A 23,686-nucleotide genomic window follows, 5' to 3' on the forward strand; every position below is an offset into this window, starting at 1 on the left:
ATTGTTAACTAGTAAAACTGTTGATAACAGTCACAATAGTCAATTTTGTATGCATAAAAATGCATTTTATTACATAGAATGGAAATAGTATAAACCCGAAAAATTATTTCAGATTTACAGCTGAAATAGTTTCGAGTGTAAAGGGTTGGAAATGAATTAAAGATGAATTGTTCTTCCTTAATAATTTAAACAAGTTAATAACCACGCAACAATGTTTTTTAATTCTTCTTCACAATTTTCTGTTTCATCCATTCGTTTCTACTATACATTCCTAAACTGCCCATCCCCGCGCGATTGCCACGATTACGAATATTCCATCAATGCCTCGTACGATTTTGTCGTTTAATATCTAATTCGGTAATTCGTGTTAATTCGTCGCGTCGATGTCGGACAACTGTATAAGAGCACCCGAACAAAGATTCTCCATTCCGATGGTACTCTTTATACACGTGTCCTTCGAACGAGGCCTCGCACAGCCTCGAACATATATACACTTTGAACCACGCCAACGTTTCCACGTTCCACGTATGCAAAACGCTGTAAAAATCCAGCTTTTTGGAGGAATTGATCAATCGGGTTGCGGAAGATCGCGAAACTTGGGTGAAAAACGAAAAAGGGAATGCGAATTTGCTGAAACGTGGAGCGGGGAAAAAACCGAGAGGAGACTCAGTTAATGATGGCCGTGGTTTGGAGTGGCTGCAAGTGGTTGTACAATAATGACTCAAGAATGGTAATTGGTTAGGGCTGGTAAATGGCGGTTTACACGAGAAACGGCTGCTAAACGACCTGCTGGATTCGTACAACGTGCTGGAGCGACCTGTGGGCAATGAGTCCGACCCCCTCGTGTTGAGTTTCGGCCTTACACTAATGCAAATAATCGACGTTGTAAGTTCAGACCACCAACTTCTCCACTCTTTCTCTGTAAAGAACGCATAAAAGACTTTCTCTCTACGTAACACGCACACCGCACACAGCACAGATGAGACATACGTCTACAAAACGTGTACTCGATTCGTTCAAAGTGCGAGTTAAGTGAGTGGGAAATAGACAGAACGTCCTTTCTGCTGTTTTTTTGTTTTATTCAGTAGTGTTTATTGATATATGCATGCCTTTACTTTTCACTTCGTTTTATCGTTTGTCGAGTAAACTCGAGTTTTCGTTGTTTATTGCATTTCGGGGAGCGATGACACCGCTTCCTTGCATGTACAGTGACTCGCAGAATTCTAACGATCGGTTGATTATGTCACGATCGATTTATGCACGCGTCACCGTCAATTTTTAACAATGAGTTGCACTACTTGAACGATCAAATTTTAACAGTCAATTGTTTTTTTATTGCACTCTCGATGATAATGTGCTGTACCATTCAAATTGTTGTTCGTTTGTTGGTTAATATTTGTTGTTATGTATAGTTTCAATATTGCTCTTTTAACAATTAATTGCTCCATTTGAACGATCAAATTTTAGCAATCAATTATTTTTTTATTGCACTGTCGATGATAATGTGCTGTATCATTCAAATTGTTGTTCGTTTGTTGGTTAATATTTGTTATTATATATGTATAGTTTCAATACTGCTCTATGGAACTTTGAAGAAATAATTACAGTGTCGCGAGTAATAAGTCTTTTAATAATTCAGTGAATAATTTAATTTTCTTCAAGTTTGTTCAATGTACGCTTTATATTTGTAGACAAATAGCGAAATAAATTCTTGTTTATTAAACTAAGTACGAAGAATTCACACAATCTGCTAGTTACTGTGTTTTATCATTTGATAAGAGAAGTAAATATATTCGTAAAGTGGCTTGACAGTTATTCTTAATTAATTGTCCGACAAAGTTATAGTAGTTAGTAATATTTTTCATTTAACTATTGCATGGTCTAGGAGCAGCTATTACACGGTTCTAATGAACCGTAACAATAAACATTAAAAATGTCAGTAATGGGAATAAGTTTATAGGTACTGTGCTATTCCTATTTGGATAAAGTAATCAAAAATTCATTATTATAAAGTAGAAGTGCTCTGAAAAATTTTAAAGATTCTCAATCTGACAAATGGAATTTGTTATATCGAATTGAATAGTTACATGTTTCGATGAAATTTTGTTTACCAATTACTCGCATCAATAATGAATTACCAATTATGTGAAGGGCGCGGTGTCGTATTTAACGAGTTCGTATCGCTTGACGGCAACATAATTTCCGTTTATACCATTATTTTACCTATTACAAATTTACACTATTATACCGAACAATTAAACGCATCATTTGTTTAACGGATATTGATCGCGCGAGTATCCGGAAACGGACTAACGATTCAACGAATTCATTCTGGATTCAATTAACTTATTATCCGCGCTCTAAATATGCACCCTCGTTTCTAAATAAAATTCAATTTATTATTCAATTTATTATTAGAGTAGCAATATATAGATGTGGTAATTACAGTTTGAATAATAATTATCGAGGAGTGTAATTGATGAGAAATAATATTTCGAGTAGAATATTTGAAGACAGCAGAGAAGAGAAATGTAATTTAAAAAACAATAGTAGTTAGTTAATTTTAACTTCATTCACTCGTTTATTGCTGTTCTTATTTCCAAAATTCACGCACAGCTTTTTAATTAATTATGTTCTCAGATTTCTTAGGACAAACACTTTGAAATATCAAGCAAGAAATTTCAAGAGTTTAGCGTGATAAAAAATTTAATTAAATTCAAGTAAGTCAGATCTATAAATCATGTTTGAAAGCAAAGAATTAAGTTCACTGGAAACCTAGCAATATTTTTCCCTTGTGGAACAAGCAATAAAGTATCGAAGAATAATTCGAGACGTCTGAAATTGATTATATCGATGACTGTCTAAAGCCAGAATAGACTTTTCTATTAGTTTTATTGTTCTTTCATTAACACATCTCTGATTGTTCTCTAAACTATCGAAAATTCAGGCAGTTTCGAAGTTTATCTACTTAAAAGATATTCATTCAGTAAATGTTATTTCTCTCATAAATACTCAGTTTATCTAAACCTTAAACGTGTTTCAATAAGTCATATACCGCAAACAAATCTATGATACTTAATAAAAGTTTGAAATTGAAAATAATTTGTTAAACGGAAATTCATACGGTTTTATTAATTCATATTTGATTTTTCAAGCAAGCTAGCTGAAGTATAAATACGTAATGTTGATTGCGATGAAAGAACATGAAAAATGCATGAAAAACAATTAATTTTTCCATTATATTCGTTGTTGTTGAGTGATTAAACACCTACTGTGTTTAATTAGAACATTTTGCTTAAAATTAAAATCTCGAGAGAGTTTAAAATTAGTTACGAAAATGAATTAATGCTAGTAAGTAATAGTAAATAATGCTTCCCAAGAAATGTCAAAAAGCAATAATTATATCGCAAATTTTTCGGTGCTATTATGCTGTTAATCATTGATGATATTAACGATAAATCGAGATGTTCTCAGTTTTCCAAGTTGAACTATTAAAATTATTATTTAAATTATTAAAATATCACATACAATTGTACGTAGAATTTACTCGAGTCAAATTTACAGAATCTTTAACATTTATACTCGTTCAGCCTACTGCATAAATATCATCTATAGCTGTGTCAATAGTTAATATTTCATACAGAAAACATGAAACAATGTCAGAACATAAAACAATATTAGAACATGAAACAATGTTAAAACAAGAAACAATGTTAAACTGTCTAACAAAAGGGAATCCAAAGCGGTTTTACAATTCTTCAAGAGCAACAATATTTCGATCACCCATTGAAATTGGACATCTCGTTGTTGGCATAAGGGCCAATCACTATCAAGAACACGTATCCCGCGTTCAATTCGGTTCGCAGTCGTTTACACTGACATGACATCACTCCACTATTACGTTCAATATTTCGAACGTTCAGGTGTAAATAGTACTTCCACCGAATAAAATCGTTCGAAACGGGACAGGCTAATTCGGTTCTGTGTTACTAAAACACGCGACATCCATTGACTACGATACACGGCTCGTGTCACAGATAAATCACTTTTAACAAGCTTGTTGAAACAATAAAAAAAAACGCGACACGTTTTATTTACATTTCACTATTCCTACTATATTTCGGATTGACAGAAAATCAAAATGTATTATTTAAAAGGACAATTCGAAAGCCATCTATGAAAGTTCACTTGTCTTTGCATCAAAGTTGCGCGGTGCAAGTAAAATCGTTCAGAGAAAATTGTTTTATTTTCTAATTGAATTATCTTTATTTTGTTTCGTATCTTGTTAAGTTTATTTATATGATATCTTATAATAAAAACTTAAATTTGCATTAGTGGAATTTGTTAATTTGCAAAATCCATTGTTGATAGATTAAGATTGAGTTAAATATACAAATATTATTAAAAATAGCTTCCTCTATTTTTAAAGAAATGTCAATATTGAGATTTACGATTATCTATAAATAAAATGCAGGTTCTATTTGAACGATTTGAATTAGTTGGTATATTGAGAGCACTAGGGACTCAATATTGTATTGCTATTGCATTTTGCAGTGACAGTTTAATTTTCCACGATCTTATTATTTTATACACCAGCTAAGAATAAAATATCAATGGAGCGTTTATTTAGAATTAGGTTAACACACTCTTCTTTCACTTTTTGTTTGAGCTTTATCATGATCCTAATATGTCAGATATTTTCGTGAAAATTATTGTAGCGTGAGCTCAGTGAGTCCAGTGAATGAACAGTTAAACTGTATGTTTGTTAAAATGATCGTTGTTTGATCTATCTATCCGATCTAATATTATCAATTGAACAAGCTGTTTTACTACTAAAAATAACTTCACACGTCCCGCAACACATGTTTTGTGGTTTTTAATAGTTGTGGCTTTTTTAAAAGTATAATATAAGATTTTATGATAAATTTTTAATGAATAAACAGTAATATTTCAGTAAATGGTATTTGATTGGTTGAAGTATATACAGATTGTAGAATTCATGTAGGAATATGTATCTTGAACGAATGAATTTAGTTATAATAAAATATTAATCAAAAGCAAAAATAAAATAGCATCTGCAACTGAGTAGGCGTACAAAATAGCAACTTTATAAATTTCAATGTGAAAGTAGTAGGGTAAAGGATACATTTAATATGATGCAGTAAAGGTTTATTCACTATGGGCTGCTTGTTTTTGGAAAAATCACACTATCAGTGAAGAGTTAATACTGATTTTGCATTTGAAAATTTGTTCTGTTAGAATGTGTACTGTTTTCAAAACTTAGTGCATAATGTTCACGTTTTTTAACAAAATGAGATATGATATATACGTAAAATTTAATTCTAAAATAAGATTTCAATAATTATAGGAACAAAACAGGCATAATTAAAAAATATATCTTAAAACTTTCTTTTATATGAATCAAATATTATAAAAAGTGTAAAATATTTCTTTCTTCTATTTTGTTGGAATTATACTGTGAACATAGTTCATTACATAATTTTGTGCATAAATTTCAAGAGAGGTAGATTAAACTTATTTTCATTTGTTGTAATAATAGTTTAGGTAGACTGCTATTGGTCTTTGAAATTTATCATACTAGAATATTCAGATTGATTATATCAATTGATGTTTAATCACTGATTTTGAAATATCGAATTCTAAATAATTTTGTTCTTAAAATTTAACGAAGCTAATTTAATTATGACAACCCTTTGAGTAAATAAATTATTGATTCAGTTATGTTAAAGTTACTTGCAATTCACTTGGTGCATCCAAAAAATATCTTAAAAAATATTTGCTTTTGCATTACATTTAATCGAACGGTGCACTAAAATTAAATCATTATAATACATAAATTTTTAACATAAAAGCTCTTTGTCCCTTGAACATTGTTAGCTAGAACTAAGGAATTAAGAAGGTCAGGGTAGGTTCTTCATTTCTTTATCAGTTTCGATCTTTTTACATCAAGAACTAGAAAATATCAAATTAAAAAGTTTACCACAAGAACAGCTAAAAAATAGTTCTCCAGTTCCACGAGAGCTAAAAATGTAACAATTAAAAAATAGAACAGCTAAAAAATAGTTCTCTAGTTCCACGAGAGCTAAAAATGTAACAATTAAAAAATAGAACAGCTAAAAAATAGTTCTCTAGTTCCACGAGAGCTAAAAATGTAACAAAACAATCCTAATTTAAATTTTGAAATTGTTATTAATAATATAAGAATATTTAAATTAATATTAACCTAGAGCATAACTATCCTTCGCAATCTCTGATCATTTAACCTTCCAACTTATCACTTCAAAATTTGTATCTTAAAATCGATGAAACTTGAATCCAAATTTGGAAATCTAAAATTTACTTAGCAGAGAAAGTAGAGAACATTCTGAAACAATATAAATAGCATGATATGATATAACTTTGAAATAACACGTGGCTGTTTAAAATAATAAAAGCTCTCAATTTACCACCACATTGTGCTGGAAAGCGCGATAACTTATGCACCAAATAGATACCGAAACAGTGAAATGCCTAACTACGAAAGATGAACATAAATACAAGTGGCAATTGTATTCGTCGTTCACGGCGAACAGAATAATCTATTGGACTCTTTCGGATTTTATATTTCGCATTCGATGACATGAGTCAGTTTCCGGATTAGGATTTCGCGAACGGGGATTTGCGCCGGTGATCACGCGCAAAATACTCGGCTTCTGGATGGAAACCGGGTCACGGGGAGGTTCCCACTGATGGGTTTAGCTTGGAAGATGCACGAACAGAAGAAGAGTCAAGAATTCTTTTCTCGAGACCCTGATTTCGCGGGAGCTGGTGTATTCGAGCACTATTCCCGGTGCTTACAATGGGTGTTTAATACGGCCGTATTACAGCGAGGAGCAGTTCTTTCAAATTCTTCAAACCAATTTACCCTAGAATGTCACGCATTTGTCACCGAACGACGTGTACAGTAAGGAGCAAAAGTGAGCACGCTTTGATCGGAGTATAACTTTTTTGGAACTCGACTAAACGACTTGAATTTTTACGATGACTAAAATACATTTTAATTTCATTGTTATTTGGAAAAGTGAACAAATGTAAGAAACTCTCTTTATTTGTTTAGATTTTTTATTTAAAGCTGGAATGAAAATTTGGAGAATGCGCTTTGCAGATTTCGGTAATTTATATGGATACTGAATTGTTTGACGTTGTTATGAGCTACTAATGTTTAAAGTTATATATAACAATTATCGAGATCTACTAAACACATTTTTTAAATTCTCGGCGTGGTTTTAGGTAAAAAATAAAAAAAAAACGCGAGTATTTTATATATATTGTGTGGTAAACTGGTTTCTAACATCTCAAAAAAACACAAGTCTTTTAGTTCAATTTTATGAAAGTAACAATTAACAAAAGTTGCACTGTTTTTAAATTTTATACAATTTTCAAAGGTGCTCGAAGACTTTTTACACTTACCGTATAGTCTATACAGAAATGAGAAATTGTTCTTCGACTCGAAGGTTAAATTCATTGTACGCATACTGAAACTCTGAACTTTTACAAATTTAGAATGGATTTTTGAAACATAATAAAAGTAAGCTTCCACGTTATATACTCTGTTAATGTGAAAGTAATGCAGAACTCTGAAATACGGCTTGATATATCTCATAGCTTATCGCTATAGTAACGTTTTAGAGCAGCCATTCTAGAGCGACTTTTTAAAGCCTGAATTATTATATCGTTAATTTTCAACCATAACTTTTATTTAGGATACTTGAAATCCTTTCCACTGGTCGATCTATTAAAGTAGGACAATTTTTCAAAATTATTGGACCATGTGCACCATATATTTCTAAATAACCATTCTTGTGAAGGAAAGTAAAATAATTCATATTTTACGTAAAACTATTAAACAACAAAAGAACGTATTCCACTGGTATATATGATATGCGTTTATATTTTATAAAATCTAAAAAGACTTTAACCAGTTGGCTACTGCAATTTTATAGTAACTAACAGTGAGCCACTGATTTTCTTTAAATTTTGTTTAAATACAATACCTTTATGAAATATATAATTTAACGACAAATGTCAAAGTATATATTTATCAACTAATTAGCTGCTTTTGACAAATATAATTGTCACGAAGAAACAACACCTTTCTATGCCATGACATGTATTACTCATCACAAACAGCTAACTGTTTAAGATAATTAAATAAACAAATGTAAATAATAAAATTAAAAAATGTATCAGTAATTTCATTAAAAATTAATTCTACATCATAACAGCCATGGGCCCACTTTTTAAAGAGATTGCAGCAGCAAACTGTTAATTAATAAAAGAAATGTCATTTGGCGTACAAACAAGTTTCAACGTATAAAAAGGGTACGCGTGGCCAAGAACACGTTAACGAAACATTATTGTCTTTTAGCAGTAATCGAACCCCATGAAACGAAACATGGTTATTGAAATTGCCTCGAATTCATAAGCGCATATATTGAACATGATCTGATCGCTACCGGTGGGCTCCAATGTACCCGTCGAACGATAAATCCCATTGTGCGCGGAATTGAAGGCGGTGTCGGCCCTCAGAATCGGCGTGCTGTTCTTTTTAAATGCAATTGCGATGACAGTGGGACGCGACGGAGGATCATCGGTTTCTCTGCGGGCACGGTAATATCGCGAATTTTCATGGCGCATGCGTCCGCGGGCATACAAATGGCGCGCACCGGCTCTTAAATAACGTGCAACGAGCACGGGGTAAATATGCCCTGCGCATTGTTTCGCTGCGTCTGTTTCGTCGTTTATCGTTCCCCGTGTCCAACAGCGACTCCCCCCTTCTTTTTTTTTTGCAGCGTCCCTTTGTTCTTCCTTCTGCCTCGTGACCTTTTTCCATAGGACTATTGCAATTGCGACCGGGATTCAACCTCCGATTTTTTTTTGTCTTTTTCATAGACGAACCACCTCAAAGAAAGGCACACCGTGCACCATGGGGAGCGGGCCGCGGGCAGTTCAGCAAGAAATTAATCGACGGCTAACGATTGAGTTACCATTGTTCATCCTTAATCAATCAATTGCAATCAACGATCGCAACGTTGTTCGCAACGGATGATTCAACTTCTCGCTATTGTTAGTCGCGGCTAACGACTGAAGTAAAAATCCTCCCCTTCCACGCAAAAAGAAAAATATTATAAATTGATAAATAACAAATCTCAAATAAATTTCAAAATTCTTAAATAAAGTTCTAATGAATTATTTTGAAGTCATTTTTTAGTAGAATAATTTTCTATTTCTGTTACAAATAACGTGACGCGAGAATTCTTGAATCAAGTGGAACTGAAATTACAAGAATTAATGAGAATTCTTGAATTAATTGTTTCAAGCTACGACCCATTTAATTAAATTTATAAACCAAAATTATACTCGTGGTTGCCATGATAGGATTAGAGTGTATATGAGAGAATATTTAATCATATAATGAATAAAATGAAAAATAATTTTACTTAAAATTCAAATAAAGAAATATCACTTGGAAAATTATTTAACCACTCATATTAACTAACGCATAGTTATTTCAAATAACACGTAGCGAGATATATATTATCTTAACGATTATTTTTTAAAATAATAATTGCGAATCAAAAACGTGCTACCGATAGTATTATGAGAAGTTCAGCTGCACGATAGTTCTGTTGCGACAAACAAAAGACACCGTATTATAATCTCGTAATCGAAGAGGTTCGAGACATCCCGGATCCATCGCGTACATCCACGCCGACGTAGAAACAAGTTACTCCATGGCGCGGGAGTCATTAGTCGGGAGATTAGCCGAGTTCCAAAGCTTGCCGGCAAACACCAACGACTATCTAGTTTATTTGTCTCTCTGTGCGTGATAGTGTATGCTTACCGACACGCGAATAGGTTGCCGTCGAGTAAGGGGAAACTTATACCGTTATCGCCGATGCTTGTGTACGTCAGAACGTTCCCTTAGGGCTCCGGCGGGGCGGTGTCGTTCCCTTATCCGACGACGACGAGTTTCTCTGGCCAGATGAATGTAGAGCTTCGCGGGCCGATTCCGGCTGGCATTCTTATGCGAGGCTACGCGCGAGATAATCGCGCCGGAAGCCGGTTAATACAATTAGACCGACGAACGCAACGGTCCGTGAAAAGACCGTGGCCACGTTATCCGGTCTTTCTTGAAAACTTTCGTTCGAGTTTCGCCGCGGTTCGGCCCGGTTCTACGCGAAATCTTCGCGCAATCTTTCAACTGTCCGAGGCATTAGCTAAATCTTTCAGAAAGTAAATGTCGCCGCGGCCACCTTCCTATTAACGATCGGTCAGGCAGCCCCCGGGTGAAGCGAGCAAAGGATATTGTTCCATTTCTAATTCATTAATCGCTCGGTCGTTCGTTTTAGAAACGTTGATTAAAACGGAAGCTTCGGGTCGCGCTGCTAAGGCAGTATATTAGATAGATTTCTGACCGGGGTTAAAGAAATGTACCGCCGCGGTTTCTCGGGTCGTAAACGAACGTCTATGTTGGGATGAACGATCGAAGCGGTGATACATCTTGGTTAATTTCTCGGAAATAGTTGCGTCGATGATAGCATCTATTTCTACTTGATGTTCGTAGTCAGGCAATTTTGTTCCAGTTGTAGTCTCGGATTTTTAAAGAATACATTATGTAATCTAGACTAGATGTATCTATAAATAAATCAGCAGTTTTCTTTAGTGTATAGGTGATCTCCTATTTTCCCCTAAAAGCCCACTAAATATTTAAAATAATCAAATAAGTAGACCGCAGATTTTTATGCAAGACAAAAATATTGTTCCGTAATTATATAAAACAAGAGTTGAATAAAAATATATTTCCTCTTCTAATACTTTTAATTAATTCAGAAATGCAATATTCTTCAATGCTTTCGCTATTTTTTAATTCTCTTATTAATCTTAATAATAAATGGAGAAAATCGGCAGTCTAATAATCGAATAAATAGACTACGGATCTGTAAGCAAGGTAGAAATGTTGTTCATCAATTGTATAAAACAAGAGTTAAATAAAAATATATTTCCTCTTGCAATATTTATAATTAATTCACAAAATACAGCAATATTCTGCAATGCTTCTGCTATTTTGTAATTCCCTTATCAATCTTAATAACAAATGCAGAAATCGGCAGTCTACTAATCGTACCACATACATTATTCCGACTTATTCCGACATTATGAAAAATGCACTAAATGCATAGAAATCTGATATTAACGCGCCACGAAAGAACACGCGTGTAGTAACGTTTGAATATGGGAGGGTTGAGCGAAGAAAAAAGGCGTCCGATAACCGCTATCCTGTGAAAGAAGAATCTGCGGATATTAATCAAGAGCCGAGAACTCGCGTTCTTTAACGTATGCATTCACTTATACTAACGCCTAGGGAATATTTCATACTAATGCTCGGTACCATTTATTTTCCGAACGTTCATAATAACGGGTTTCTTTACCGCTCGAGAGCTTTTGAAAGATGCCGCGCGACGCGTCGGCTAGATGGTTCGGAAACATTTTTCGAACGAGTTGGATCCGCTTTCTTGCGCAGAATTTTGCGAACATCGGATATGAGAACCACGGTTTCATAAAACACAAAATATCCTCGCATAATGATCCGCGTAATTTTCATATTCCGTGGTAGACGAGACGAGAGAACGCAATTTCTATTTGCATTTTCTTGTATATTGTAGTCGTATTTTTCGAAAAACTACGATTAAAAACTCGAGAGAGAAATGTAATTTTTAGTGTAAGTTATTCGTGCGCGGTTTATACTGAAATTTTCGATAAATAGTTACTGAATAATGGAGACGGTATATGTGTGCTTATGATATAGATAGATTGCGGATTTTTATGTAAAATAAAAATGTTCATTGTCTTCTTATTCTTTTTTTCATAATATCATTGTTAATGAGTTTAAAATTATATGTACAGAGATACTGTTAAATATATGTACCAATTTGATATAAAAACATATATTGTAATTTAATATAAAGAAAATTTACTTTATTTTGTAAATACATTAGTAAAACAAAGCTGTGCCTTTTAAAATAGGATATCTTTTACCAAACTGCATGGAAGGTCATGATTAGTTTTAGTCAATGTTAAAAGGACTAGTTTATTAGATAATATCCAAGAAAAATTTTGGAAATATTGATTAGAATGATGCAAAAAATTTAAAACTACATCTACAAAAATTAGTTTTGCATTAAAAATGGTCTTCCTCATTTTAATAACATTTTCAAAAAGATTCTCAAGATTTTTACATAATCTATTAAACACTTCTTCCAAGTAAAGGCAATAATTATGAACTACACATGTATATAAAAATTATTGCTTCATTAAAAGAAAATTTTTTAATTCTTACAATATCCACAAAAAATCGTCTCGAATTTTAAATGATTTAACAAGTATTTTTCACAAAGTAAAGACATTGTTGTAAGCCACACCACGCAGGTGTAAAAAGACGGTCGACTCGAACAAGGGCCGGCGAGCAACGCGGCGCGACGCGCGAACGTCAAGTTACCGGGGCGTTTCTCGCAATGGTCCCGCGATTCGCCCGCGTCAAAGCCGGCAAAGCCAGCGGCGAAGACCGTCGGAGAATGCCTCGCCGCCATGGGATCACGATTGTTCCCAGCGAAAAAAATGATCTCGCCTTTAAAACGGGCCTCTATACAACCCGCGGGACAAGGCCTCTCCGCCGCGTCGTTGCTCGTCGCAGAAAACACCTGGAAAAATAGGGAAAAGAACGGAAACGGGAGGCCGTTGCCCGGCGATAGCGGAAGGGAATTCGGTAGAATTTCAATTGTGGGTCCCCCGTCCTTTGACGTCAATGGAAAATCTCCGTCGCAGGTTCTGAAGCTGTGCAAGATCCCGTGATCCTCAAAGATGAACCAAATCCAGAAATGTCTTCAAACGTGATTGAACGACCGCCTGAAATGAATGGAACCGTGATATTTTCGCTTCGTTTTTTTTTTGCTCCTGAAAATTTCGAATTTCTTGTAGTTACATATCATCGAATGCAGATCATTCCTTCTTTTACTCTACCCTTTCTCTCCTCTTTTTTTATTCGATTATGCGTGCGCCCGCGAAGAATGAGTTCTTTGACGCACGGACACACAGGGTCTGTCGGAGGCGAATCCTTTTGACGCGGAGCGAACGAAATCAAGGTAACGGCGCCCGAGCACACGATGGCTTTGAAGTTGTTGAAATAGAAATAGAACAGAACGAGCCCCGGCTACCGTTGAAATTCAATATGCAAGCATCGAAGGAAACCTTTTGCCTTGCTTAAACTATCGCGAATTCAAAGGAAATATTATATTCGAAGGCGGCGCTCGGTCTACGCGGGAACCGATGACCGGCGCGCGCGCCCCCGTCGTGTGATTATGTTTCTAAATACGATTTTCCAAGCCGATTTCCAGCTATCGCTGTCGACGATATTCCGATGAATTTTCTACCCGGCTCTTTTCGGAAAAGTTATTTTAAATGTCGGTGCACGCTTTGGCTGCAATGCGTTCGGATTGCTCGAATGCGAGTTTTCGCTGCGGAATTCCACTCGCTGGTAGTAAATAGGTGCGAAATTTACTTTCGCGTAATTTCTGATAGAAGCTATTGAATCAAGAATATATCCGCTGAAATTAGTTACTTGCGGGGCAGGTGAATTTTCATCTTGCTGTTGAATTTGTTCAAATATTTCGGTCGAATAGAATTATGATTAGAAGTATGATGTATTAAAGAAACATTTCATACATGATTCTTAACCTGAACGTAAATTACGAAAATGATTAACATAACCTCAAATGAGATAACATAAGATATCATAATAGGTGCGTATGCAATTTATTGTCTTTAGTATATATTTTAGAGGTATTCGTTTAAAGACTATGTCGAATAATTTATAATACCGAGTTAAAGTTCGTTCCAGATTAACAAAATAATTATATGTTTAACTATCATTTTGTAATGTAAAAATATTTTATTTGGTCATAATAAATGAATTACGGTACAAATATTTTCAGCATTACTCAAATGAAATACTTTTTGAAATGTTATGTTATTCTTTAAAATAAATGGAATATTTGAAAGTAAATTCTTTCGAACAGATAAAATATTTTACGTTTAAAATACACTCTTCCGATTAAATAAAATAATCTATTTTCAAAAGTATACTTTTCTGAACAGATAAAATGTTTTACTTTTAAAAGTACATTCTTTCGATTAAATAAAATAATTTATTTTCAGAAGTACATTCTTTGGAACAGATAAAATGTTTTACTTTTAAAAGTACATTCTTTCGATTAAATAAAATAATTTATTTTCAGAAGTACAGTCTTTGGAACAGATAAAATGTTTTACTTTTAAAAGTACATTCTTTCGATTAAATAAAATAATTTATTTTCAAAAGTATACTTTTCTGAACAGATAAAATGTTTTACTTTTAAAAGTACATTCTTTCGATTAAATAAAGTAATTTATTGTCAAAAGTACACTCTTTGGAACAGATAAAATGTTTCACTTCTAAAAGTACATTCTTTTGAAGAACTGATATAATAATAAATATAACATAATATAAAATATACAATAAATATAATAAAAGCGTAATAATAGTAATAAATATAATTAAAAAGAACTATCAAAATAACGTGCACGGTGTAAAGTCGAGCATCAACTCACCGTTCGCCGTTTAAAATACTACTTAACCCGGCTCCGGGCCGTGATCTCCGTCGATCCCTCAAACATTTCTTCGGGCGCCGGCAAACGCGAGTAACCAGAAAACGAAGCTTTCAGGTCAGAGCCAATAGACGAGGTCCCAGATAGCCACACAAGTTGGAGCTCCCTAAACAAAAAGGCGATCTCTCGCCGGCTGTGCTCTGAAGTTTTGAACATCAGAGGGCTTTAGTCTCATCCGAAAAGCTAGCTCGCGACCGCACAAGAATCCCGACTATCTGAAACAGCGAGCGAGAAAGCGCGCGAGCGCGTTGCGGCGATTTCCCCGTCGTCGGGCCACAGGCGGCTGTCGAAAATTTGGAGAGGTCGCGTTGGAGAACGCCCGCTCGTCTAAACAGCCCTCGACGGCTGCCGCACGGTCGCGTCAAAAGAATTATGGCTGGTCGTTGACGTAGACGCGAGTGGCCGCGAAATAAAATCCAATTTCACATGAAAGGAATCCGGTTAATGGCGGGGCGCCGGGGGGTTACGAAGGGCCAAAAGAAAAAAAAGGAAAGTCGGAGGAAGCGTCGCGCGAGGAAGCGACGGCAGCCGGTTTCTTCGGTATCGGTTTCTCATTTCCATGGCGGATACTCACGGATGCCGGTGCGCGCAGGATGCATCCTGCGCGCACCGGCACAGAAAGGAGGCTGCAAAGTGGATTTGTTCGGCTAGGAAATGCGCAACGTGTACCGGCGCGCGACTACGACGACGCCGAGCTGCATTTGCGGGGCTCCGTTTGCGGTGCCTCGTCACGTACCGCAAAAAGTTTCGGGGCCGTGCCATACGTCGAATTAACTGTCGTCTGCGCGCTGGGCGATATCTAATTTTCCGTATGCTTACGGCATTTTTGGCCGGCTTCCCCCTCGTTGCGTCGCGTCACGCGCCACCGTGAATCCGGTAACGAGACCAGGTCGATATACCCGGGGTCCTTCGAGCGACCGGAATTTCGGAAACGCGAGCGGACTCGAAGTTTCCCTACTTCGGCTAGACGGAAACGAGCGTCCGCGGCAATTGGCACACTCGGTGCTCACGGCTCTAAGGAACTTCGACTTTTTCACGTAATCTAACCTGTATAAATTGGACGCCTCTAACTTTTCCGGGGTTTCGAATCTCTTGGTCCGATGATACTCCTGTAACGAAACTGTCTCTCGTGAATTACGTTAGGATTCTGTTGCGAATAATTAACTTTTTTAAGGGGTAACTTTATTCATTCCTCTCGTCATTTGCTACGATGCTTAGAGAATATATAGTTAAGAGGTAGTTTGAAAATTGTAAATATTAACATAGTTTATAAGCCTTTAAGTTGTACGTGCTGCATGGTGCTCTTCTTCGCGTAAAACTTTAAACGCGAATTTTATGAACCGGCGAGAAAAATATCTCAAAAATTACTTCATTAGTTTAAGCGATGTTTTTAAGTTCAAGAATATATGTACACAATATCACTAATTATTCTTCTTATTATTGTTATTAGACATTCATATTCGTATAGTCGCTATTATTACACTTTCTGTGATAAAGAGCTTATTGCTTTTACAGAATAAATTGAAATTATCTCTAAATTTACTAATCTTTATGGAATGTGAAATTGTAACAAATTAATGAGAAAAATATTAATAACAAATTAAATTGAATCAGTGAAGGATTAATTAATTATTAATCAAGAAAATGTTAGAAAATGACTGACAAAAGGATTTTTATTATCAATATTTTTAATAATAATCTGCATATGGTTTCCTTTAAAATATAATGAAAAATATAATACCGTAGAATAGCTACACGTTTCCATTGAACAAAATCATCACGAAACTTTCTGATATTCCATACGAACAACGTAACGGAGCATTCTTTATTAGAGAAATTCAAATTTAGTAAATATCAATTCGTTTCTTGTTTGGACGATAAAAGGATGTGTACTGAATATATTTGCCAAAGTTTCCGGCACATCGGAAAATTGGTTTCCGTGATATCATGTCAGCCAATCACAAAAATGTGGTTTCCTGAAAAAACTCGTTTAAAGTTTCAAGCGCTATGAAAATAGGAATTTACATAAAGATCAGGGGAGTCGACTTATCAGAATCGAAAATTTAGTTCTGGAAAGCTGCGAACAGAGTTACCTGAACCATCGATTTCTTTAGTACTTCGCGAATATAATTCTATCATATTTTTCTTTGATCCATTCAATTATATCGAAATTCTTATCACGAAAATTCGTATTGTTTTCGATCCCACTTTTTTCATAGTTATATAGAAAAATCTAAATCAGGGTCCGCAGTGAACACTGATGGAAATTAATTTATTATATCCGTGCATTTAATATCATTTTAAATAAAATAACTCTACTCGGTTAAAATAATTTTTACTTTTTATAAATTCCGCAAAAATTGCTATAAAAATTCATATGGAATTCATCTTGTATATATAAATAATATTAATAATATTAATAAACGAACGAGCAACGTTTTATATTTTATATAACTATATATATGTATATAACTGTAATGTATATATTTATAGGTGTATTATTTATTATGTTGATTACTGCATCAACATGAAAGTTGCACAAAATAAAAATTAATTATTTACTGATATATAAATAATTAAAAAATGGAAACTGACTACAATGACCACTGGATTATGGATTTTATGTTTCTATGGGGTACTCGACATATAATATGCAAAACTGCGAAGACATAAGAATAATTTAACTATGCTACTACATTATTGTTAATGTACTACAACAGTTGAAACAAAGAATACATTTTTCTTCAATCTCTGTTTCCAACATTTAACTCGTATCATTTCTATTTTGCATAAAAATTTCGCAGCCTGGTGATCACATTTGCGCACCTTTTACATTTCACGAGTTCCGACCGAATTCATTCAATGTAATTAATACAAAGTGAAGCTCCCGCGGTTCGGACAAGCCACATATCGAGTACGGACGGTGATAGAAAAAGTTACAGAGGGAAAAGCTGTATGATACGGAATGGTTTATTTTTCTACTGCTTCGCTTTTTTTTTTCACGGACGCAACGATGCGCTTGGAAAATGTAAGTGCGCTTTTTTGTAAATGAAACTGTGTACGCCTCTTTCGCGGAGATCGATTCTTTGACAGAACCTTCGTAAAAAGAATCGTCTAAAAAAATCGACAATTCGCGAAATGCTTGAAATTTTTAGCGTTCTCTTAGGGTATTTCTCGCAGCTTTGTATTCGTGGACAAAGTTAACCCGCATCGTCTTCTTTCTTAGCGGTCGCAAAAGAACGAATTAGCTTACATTGTTCGTAAAAAAAGGAATTAACTAACATTGTTCAAACACGAACATTGTCGGCAATGGTTTTGTTGCAAAAATATAAGGAAGAGCTCCGCGAACCATGGTTACCATGCAGCGGTGACCGGGGAACGTTCGATCATCTTTAACCCTTTATGCCCCGAAGGCACTTTGAATACAATTTTCGTTGGTGTAGTACACTGATTCGGATACTCGCGAATTTTCCGTGAAATTTAATTTTATTGAACCGCATACACGAATTTTCCATTAATTGAAATGTTTACGTATATTTAAATATTATTGAATTATCCAGGTTAATAACTAGACTGTGAATCTGTATGCAAAATAGAATGTTTTAAAGACGATTGCAAGAAATAAAAATTAAGTAGTAACTAAGTAAGTTTCTTTATAATTAATTATTTATTATTATGAGTAAATTATTCTTTGTTGATTCTATAATTTACCGAATTAATTTTGCAATGAGTATAGCAAAACTTGAGAACTGATTAAATAGATAACATAATACATACGTAATATATTTTTATTTAAATCTATTAAAAGATGTCTGTTGGTAACAATAGTTTTAAAATGGAATGGTGAGACAATGTCTGTTGACGCTTTTGATAAATATTAAGTTAATAACACCCTTAAAGAAATCTTGTGAGAAGTTTCGGTGGTTGTTGATACATTATATATATGCTTTTCTACACTTCTCAGCACTTTTTCCGATGAATTCTTAAAGAAATCTATTTTCGTGCAAGAAAAGTATGCAGATCCATGTAAGGGGAAGTGCATCTGCATTTTTTAGGGACGGCGTTGCATTTATTAAAGCTGGAGTCCTGAGAAAGTAGACGCTTTACATGAATCCGCTTTTTCCTCCACAACATTTTTATGACTGCAACCAAGCTGAGGATATAGCACTATTCAGTAGTGTGGGCTTACTTTTATACCGGATATGAAAGAAAATCGGAAAATTTTCGGTTAAACATCTACTCGGATAAACCTGTGTGATTTTGAATAGAAATTTTCTATGGTGTACTATAGTATAGTAGCTAGTAAAAATTCTGATGTATTATATAATGAAAAGAACGAAAGTATTTTTTAGTAATGATTTGATATATTATATGTAACAAGGAATGAACTACCAACAGTTTATTTTGATATATAAAAAAATGTGGAGCAGTTAATTTATAATACATTAGGTCATTCTATAGTTTCTGTTATATTTTTAGCTAAAATTTAAAGCACAATAACTTTACGTGCTTATTTATTTAATTAGTGACTAGACTGTAGCTTTAATTCACATAATAATAAATAGATTGCATGCAGAATAGTAGAAATATTTAATGATCTAAATAATACTAATGTCTCACTTTCAATTTATTAGAATAAATACTGAAATATTCAATAATAAGAAAATGTCAACAATTGTATTGTTCCAAGTCTCATTTAATTAAATACATCGCATTAATAATACAGTTAGATGTAATCAAAAAATTCTAAAAACATGAAAAGAATTCGAAAATATTTTTATGTTATGTATACCTTATTAAAAATACTAAAAAAGGAGTCTCTATATCTGTCTTACGTTATTTGCAATCAATATAGTTACACAGCCGAGACCAATCATCATCAACGAACACCATCAAATAAAGAAAAATGCTTATAAACCTCAAAATAACTCTAAAACATTTCTTGACACTGTAGACTCGCTTATCCGAACATTTATTTGTACAATAATTACAATAACAATAATAATCACAATAGTAGTAATAGGCATCCTAACGTTCCATTATCCAATCATTGTATTACTTACTAACATTATTGCATAGTAGAAAACTTGAATGAAATTTTTATATAATATTTCGCATCGTTGAATTTTATATCGCGTCACAATAAATATACTCCATTCTATACTTAATATCGTATACGCGTGCCCGCGTATTTTTCCCGCACAAACGTCGCGCGCAGAAATTTATCGCGCAGCGGCATCCGCAGTCCCCTCGTCGCGAACAAAATTGGAAAAGTCAACGAGTTCGTTTCAGCGGCCGGTAGGACGCATCAACAGAAAAATTGATTGGCAAATTGGCGGCGAGCAATTACGGCATCCGTGCGTGACGGTGTTACAGAAGAAAATGATAACTTGATTCCCACGCTCGCGCCGGTTAATGCGGCGAAACGGCGTTGCGGCGCGGCGCGGCGTAACGACACCGGGAAGCCAAGGGGTGCCAACTATACGTAATACCGTTCCTTCCGCATCCGCCGAAAATTGTGTCGGCGTTAACTGCTCTTTGTTTACCGCGGGGCCGAGCTCTCGCCGTCTGTAACTAACTTACAGTATTTGTTATAGCCGAAATTGGCTTACGGTCGGCGGGGTGGGGGGGGGGGGGATGGAAAGTGAATCCCGAAACTTTACTCGTCCATTCCGGGCCGTACGTGATCTGTATAAACCGACTCTCTTCCACTGCGTCTGTAACTTATCCCAGATACGAAGGCTGCGAACGTGTGACCCGTGGTGGCCGCAACCGCTCCACGATTTTATCCCCTACCCCTCTTTCTTTCTTTCTCTCTCTCTCTCTCTCTCTCTCTCTTTCTCTTTATCCACCGTTCGAGGCCCCCGTTTGCCGCGTTTCCGCATCATCCGAAAATTATTTAGCGCGACACACGACCGCCCTCGAACGCTCCTCGATCGATCGGCCGAGTAACAATTTCAAATGAAACATCGACGTGACGTGGAAATTGGCCGAATCCCGGGTATTCTCCGGTGCTTTAACCCTCTTAGTACCGAACAACGATATATCGTGGTTCACTATTGTTGGAAAGATAGTTTTCTTAATATTTTCATTATATAACAATTTCATTTCTTATTTCTCCTCCCTTTTTGAAATTCTTATTTATCAGGCTTTCCAAAATTCTTGCAATTTCTTTCTCGAAACTTTATCAAACTTCGTCAAACGAGTTTTAAGCATTCAGCTCAGATACAGGCTCGTTTGGCCGGTACTAAAAGGGTTGAAGCGCGTCGATTAGGAGCCAGTGAAGTAGGACGACGAAACACGGTCGGTATTCAAAGATCGACTTCGATCGATTCCTAATAGTAATTATTTCATTTGTCGATTGCATAAGTTCATTGATGCGAGAGAAAATAGTGATAATGCGGCAATTGAGAAGATAAAGGTACTTGGAACTAGAAAACTGGAATATAAAAACTGGAGATGGGTGAAAAGGAGAGAAAGATGAAATATAGGACAGAAATGAAGTATAAGTTGCTTATGCTATATATTTAATTATATTTATTTGTGTGAGTGGAGATGAAGCTTAAATACAGTATAAGAATTACAGAAGAAATCTAATTGGCCACAGTATTTGTTCGAGGCAATGAGTGAACAGATTAGGCTATTGAAGAATTCATGTGTTCTATACGATTTTGTTAAAAAGAGAGACTATTAGGTAAAAAGTTCTGTTTATTCTGTAATAAACAATCGATAAACATATTATTACTTATAAAAAGGTTTAATACATCATATTCGATAAATATAGTATTATATTATAGTATATATAGTATAAGTATTATATTATAATATAATACTATAGTATTATATGGTATATTCACGTCTTAGTGCCGGAGGACCGAAACATCGGCCCGCGCTGCAGTGGCGAAAAGTGGCTTACACTTATACCTTTGTTATTTATGTAATTTCCAATGAATTTAGAAAAATTGGCGTCACTGTTTCATTCTCGATTTCGTCCTTAATACACTGCTTTTTGAATTACGTAAATATTGCTTCTCGTTTGATTTTTATGAGCCTTGTTCCAAACTCTAGTACAACCGTAAAATTTGGCTTTTTCGCCCGTCACTAAGAGGGTTAATTATGCCTGAAAATGTACCAAAGGCGCAGCAATTGGTTACTCCACATATAAAAGACTTCGCTACCCTATATTTGATATACTCTTGAATCATTGCCAATTATATGTAGAAAACGTGTTCAACGAAACGTCCGTAAAAGAGTAAAGAAAATTACCCTCTCGATCAAAAGACCTTAATTTCTACGCGAATGCCGCGTCTCCGAGGACACGCCCGTTCTCGCCGTCCTTGTTTCCGCGCTTCCCACATCCGCGCGTCGAATATAGGAACAATTATAGAAACTGATGCTCGGTACGTTCGATCGGATACTTTCTGCTAGCCGTGGTAACGCTAAAAAGAAAGTAATACACCCTGTCAGCGGATGAAATCCTGTGTCGGAACAACAACCTGGCGAGAAAGGAACGGAAAGAAGGAAAAAGAGCGAGAAAAAGAGAAAGCGAGAGAAAAAGAGAGAAAGAGAGGACGAAAGAGAGAGCAAGAAGGGGAGAGAGACAGGCAGAGAGAGAGAGAGAGAGAGAGAGAGAGAGAGAGAGAGAGAGAGAGAGAGTGGAAGAGAGAGAAAGGAATAGAGATGGAGAGGAGACGTTGAGTGGGAGAGAAGAGTTCGATACTACAAGATAAAAGCATCGGAACGCCGCAAAACGGCACCGTAAATCACCAGAATTCAAATAATGCGTCCGAAAGCTGTAGCTGAATCATGAATCCGAAATGCGAACGCAACGCCCCGGAAAGCGTCGAAAGTATGCAAATACGGTGGGGGAGGGAGGGAGGGCCAGAAGAATAATATATAGCCGCGAAAGCTTTAAAGATTAAACCAAGAATGGAGGCTGTCGCTAGAGTGGGATTTATAGCCGGGAACGTGGATCCGTGCGGACCTGGCTAGCACAATCCGGTCTACACGCTATCCGTTCGCTCTGTGTCCTTGCTTTTTCGCAAACACACACGCGCCCGGAGTATCTTACGTGGCGCGTGACCCGCGGCCGACACACGTAACAGCCAGAGATCTCGGAAATCCCGGGTCAGGAGGGGCCGCGGGGCGCGGGGTGCGGAGGCACAAGGGGAGATCCCGAAGTTCCGGAGGGCTGGCTGCCTCCTCGCTGTATCAAATTTCGTAGGTCAGTTTTCGTTATCCGAGCTAACCCACGAACCCGGCCGCGCCGTGATTTCGTCGACGATTCCGTTAGCCGGTTGGGGTCTGACCGCCGCCGAGTTGCAGCACACCGCCCCGAGCCCCCTATACCCCCTCTCGTTACAACACTTTTACCGAATGGGCGGTCACAACAGGAATTTATGTCGCACACGTGGCGAACATTCCGAGATATACCTACATACGCGGAATTTTATCGGTTCGATTAACGTTGAATTCGCAATACCGCCGTGCCACCGTGGTATCGCACCGACGCAGCTAAGGTCACTTTTATTTCCTAGGATCGCCGGCCACCGTCTGCGAATCGCCCTCGAATTATATTGCTTCCCAGGTTTTTTAACGAAATCTTTGAAGATAGGTGCCAAACGGATCACGTGATGTCTGCTGTCCTGTTCTAATTACAGTTTCAAGATGTCTGCGAACTGAAAAATTGGAATAGAAAAGGGAAAAGCCCATAGGACGACATATTTTCTTGAAATTTGTCTACAGCTGAATCGAAGGCTAAATTTGCAAAGTAGAAATATATTTATTTTTTGTGTGTTGAAGAAATGTCTCTTAAATATTAAGAGAAATTTATTTAGATAGATATAGCTTTCAAGATTTTATTAGAAGACAGTGCAACTTTGTATATTTCATAGTTTCGGTGATATAAATTCATATGCGAAGG

The 23,686-nt window shown here is 35.8% G+C and overlaps 1 protein-coding gene across 1 annotated transcript in view; it reads left to right on the forward strand.

Moving 5' to 3' along the window:
* The first annotated feature begins 782 nt into the window (after nucleotides 1-782).
* Nachra7 (nicotinic acetylcholine receptor alpha7 subunit) overlaps nucleotides 783-23,686 on the forward strand; it is a 246,500-nt gene continuing 223,596 nt past the window's right edge. Inside the window, exon 1 of the mRNA XM_078178125.1 lies at nucleotides 783-885. Coding sequence (XP_078034251.1) covers nucleotides 868-885 — 18 coding nt within the window. The 5' untranslated portion in view covers nucleotides 783-867. The remainder of the gene's footprint in view (nucleotides 886-23,686) is intronic.

This window comes from Augochlora pura, chromosome 4 (genome assembly GCF_028453695.1).
Source record: "Augochlora pura isolate Apur16 chromosome 4, APUR_v2.2.1, whole genome shotgun sequence".
In the NCBI taxonomy this organism is placed as follows: Eukaryota; Metazoa; Arthropoda; class Insecta; order Hymenoptera; family Halictidae; genus Augochlora; species Augochlora pura.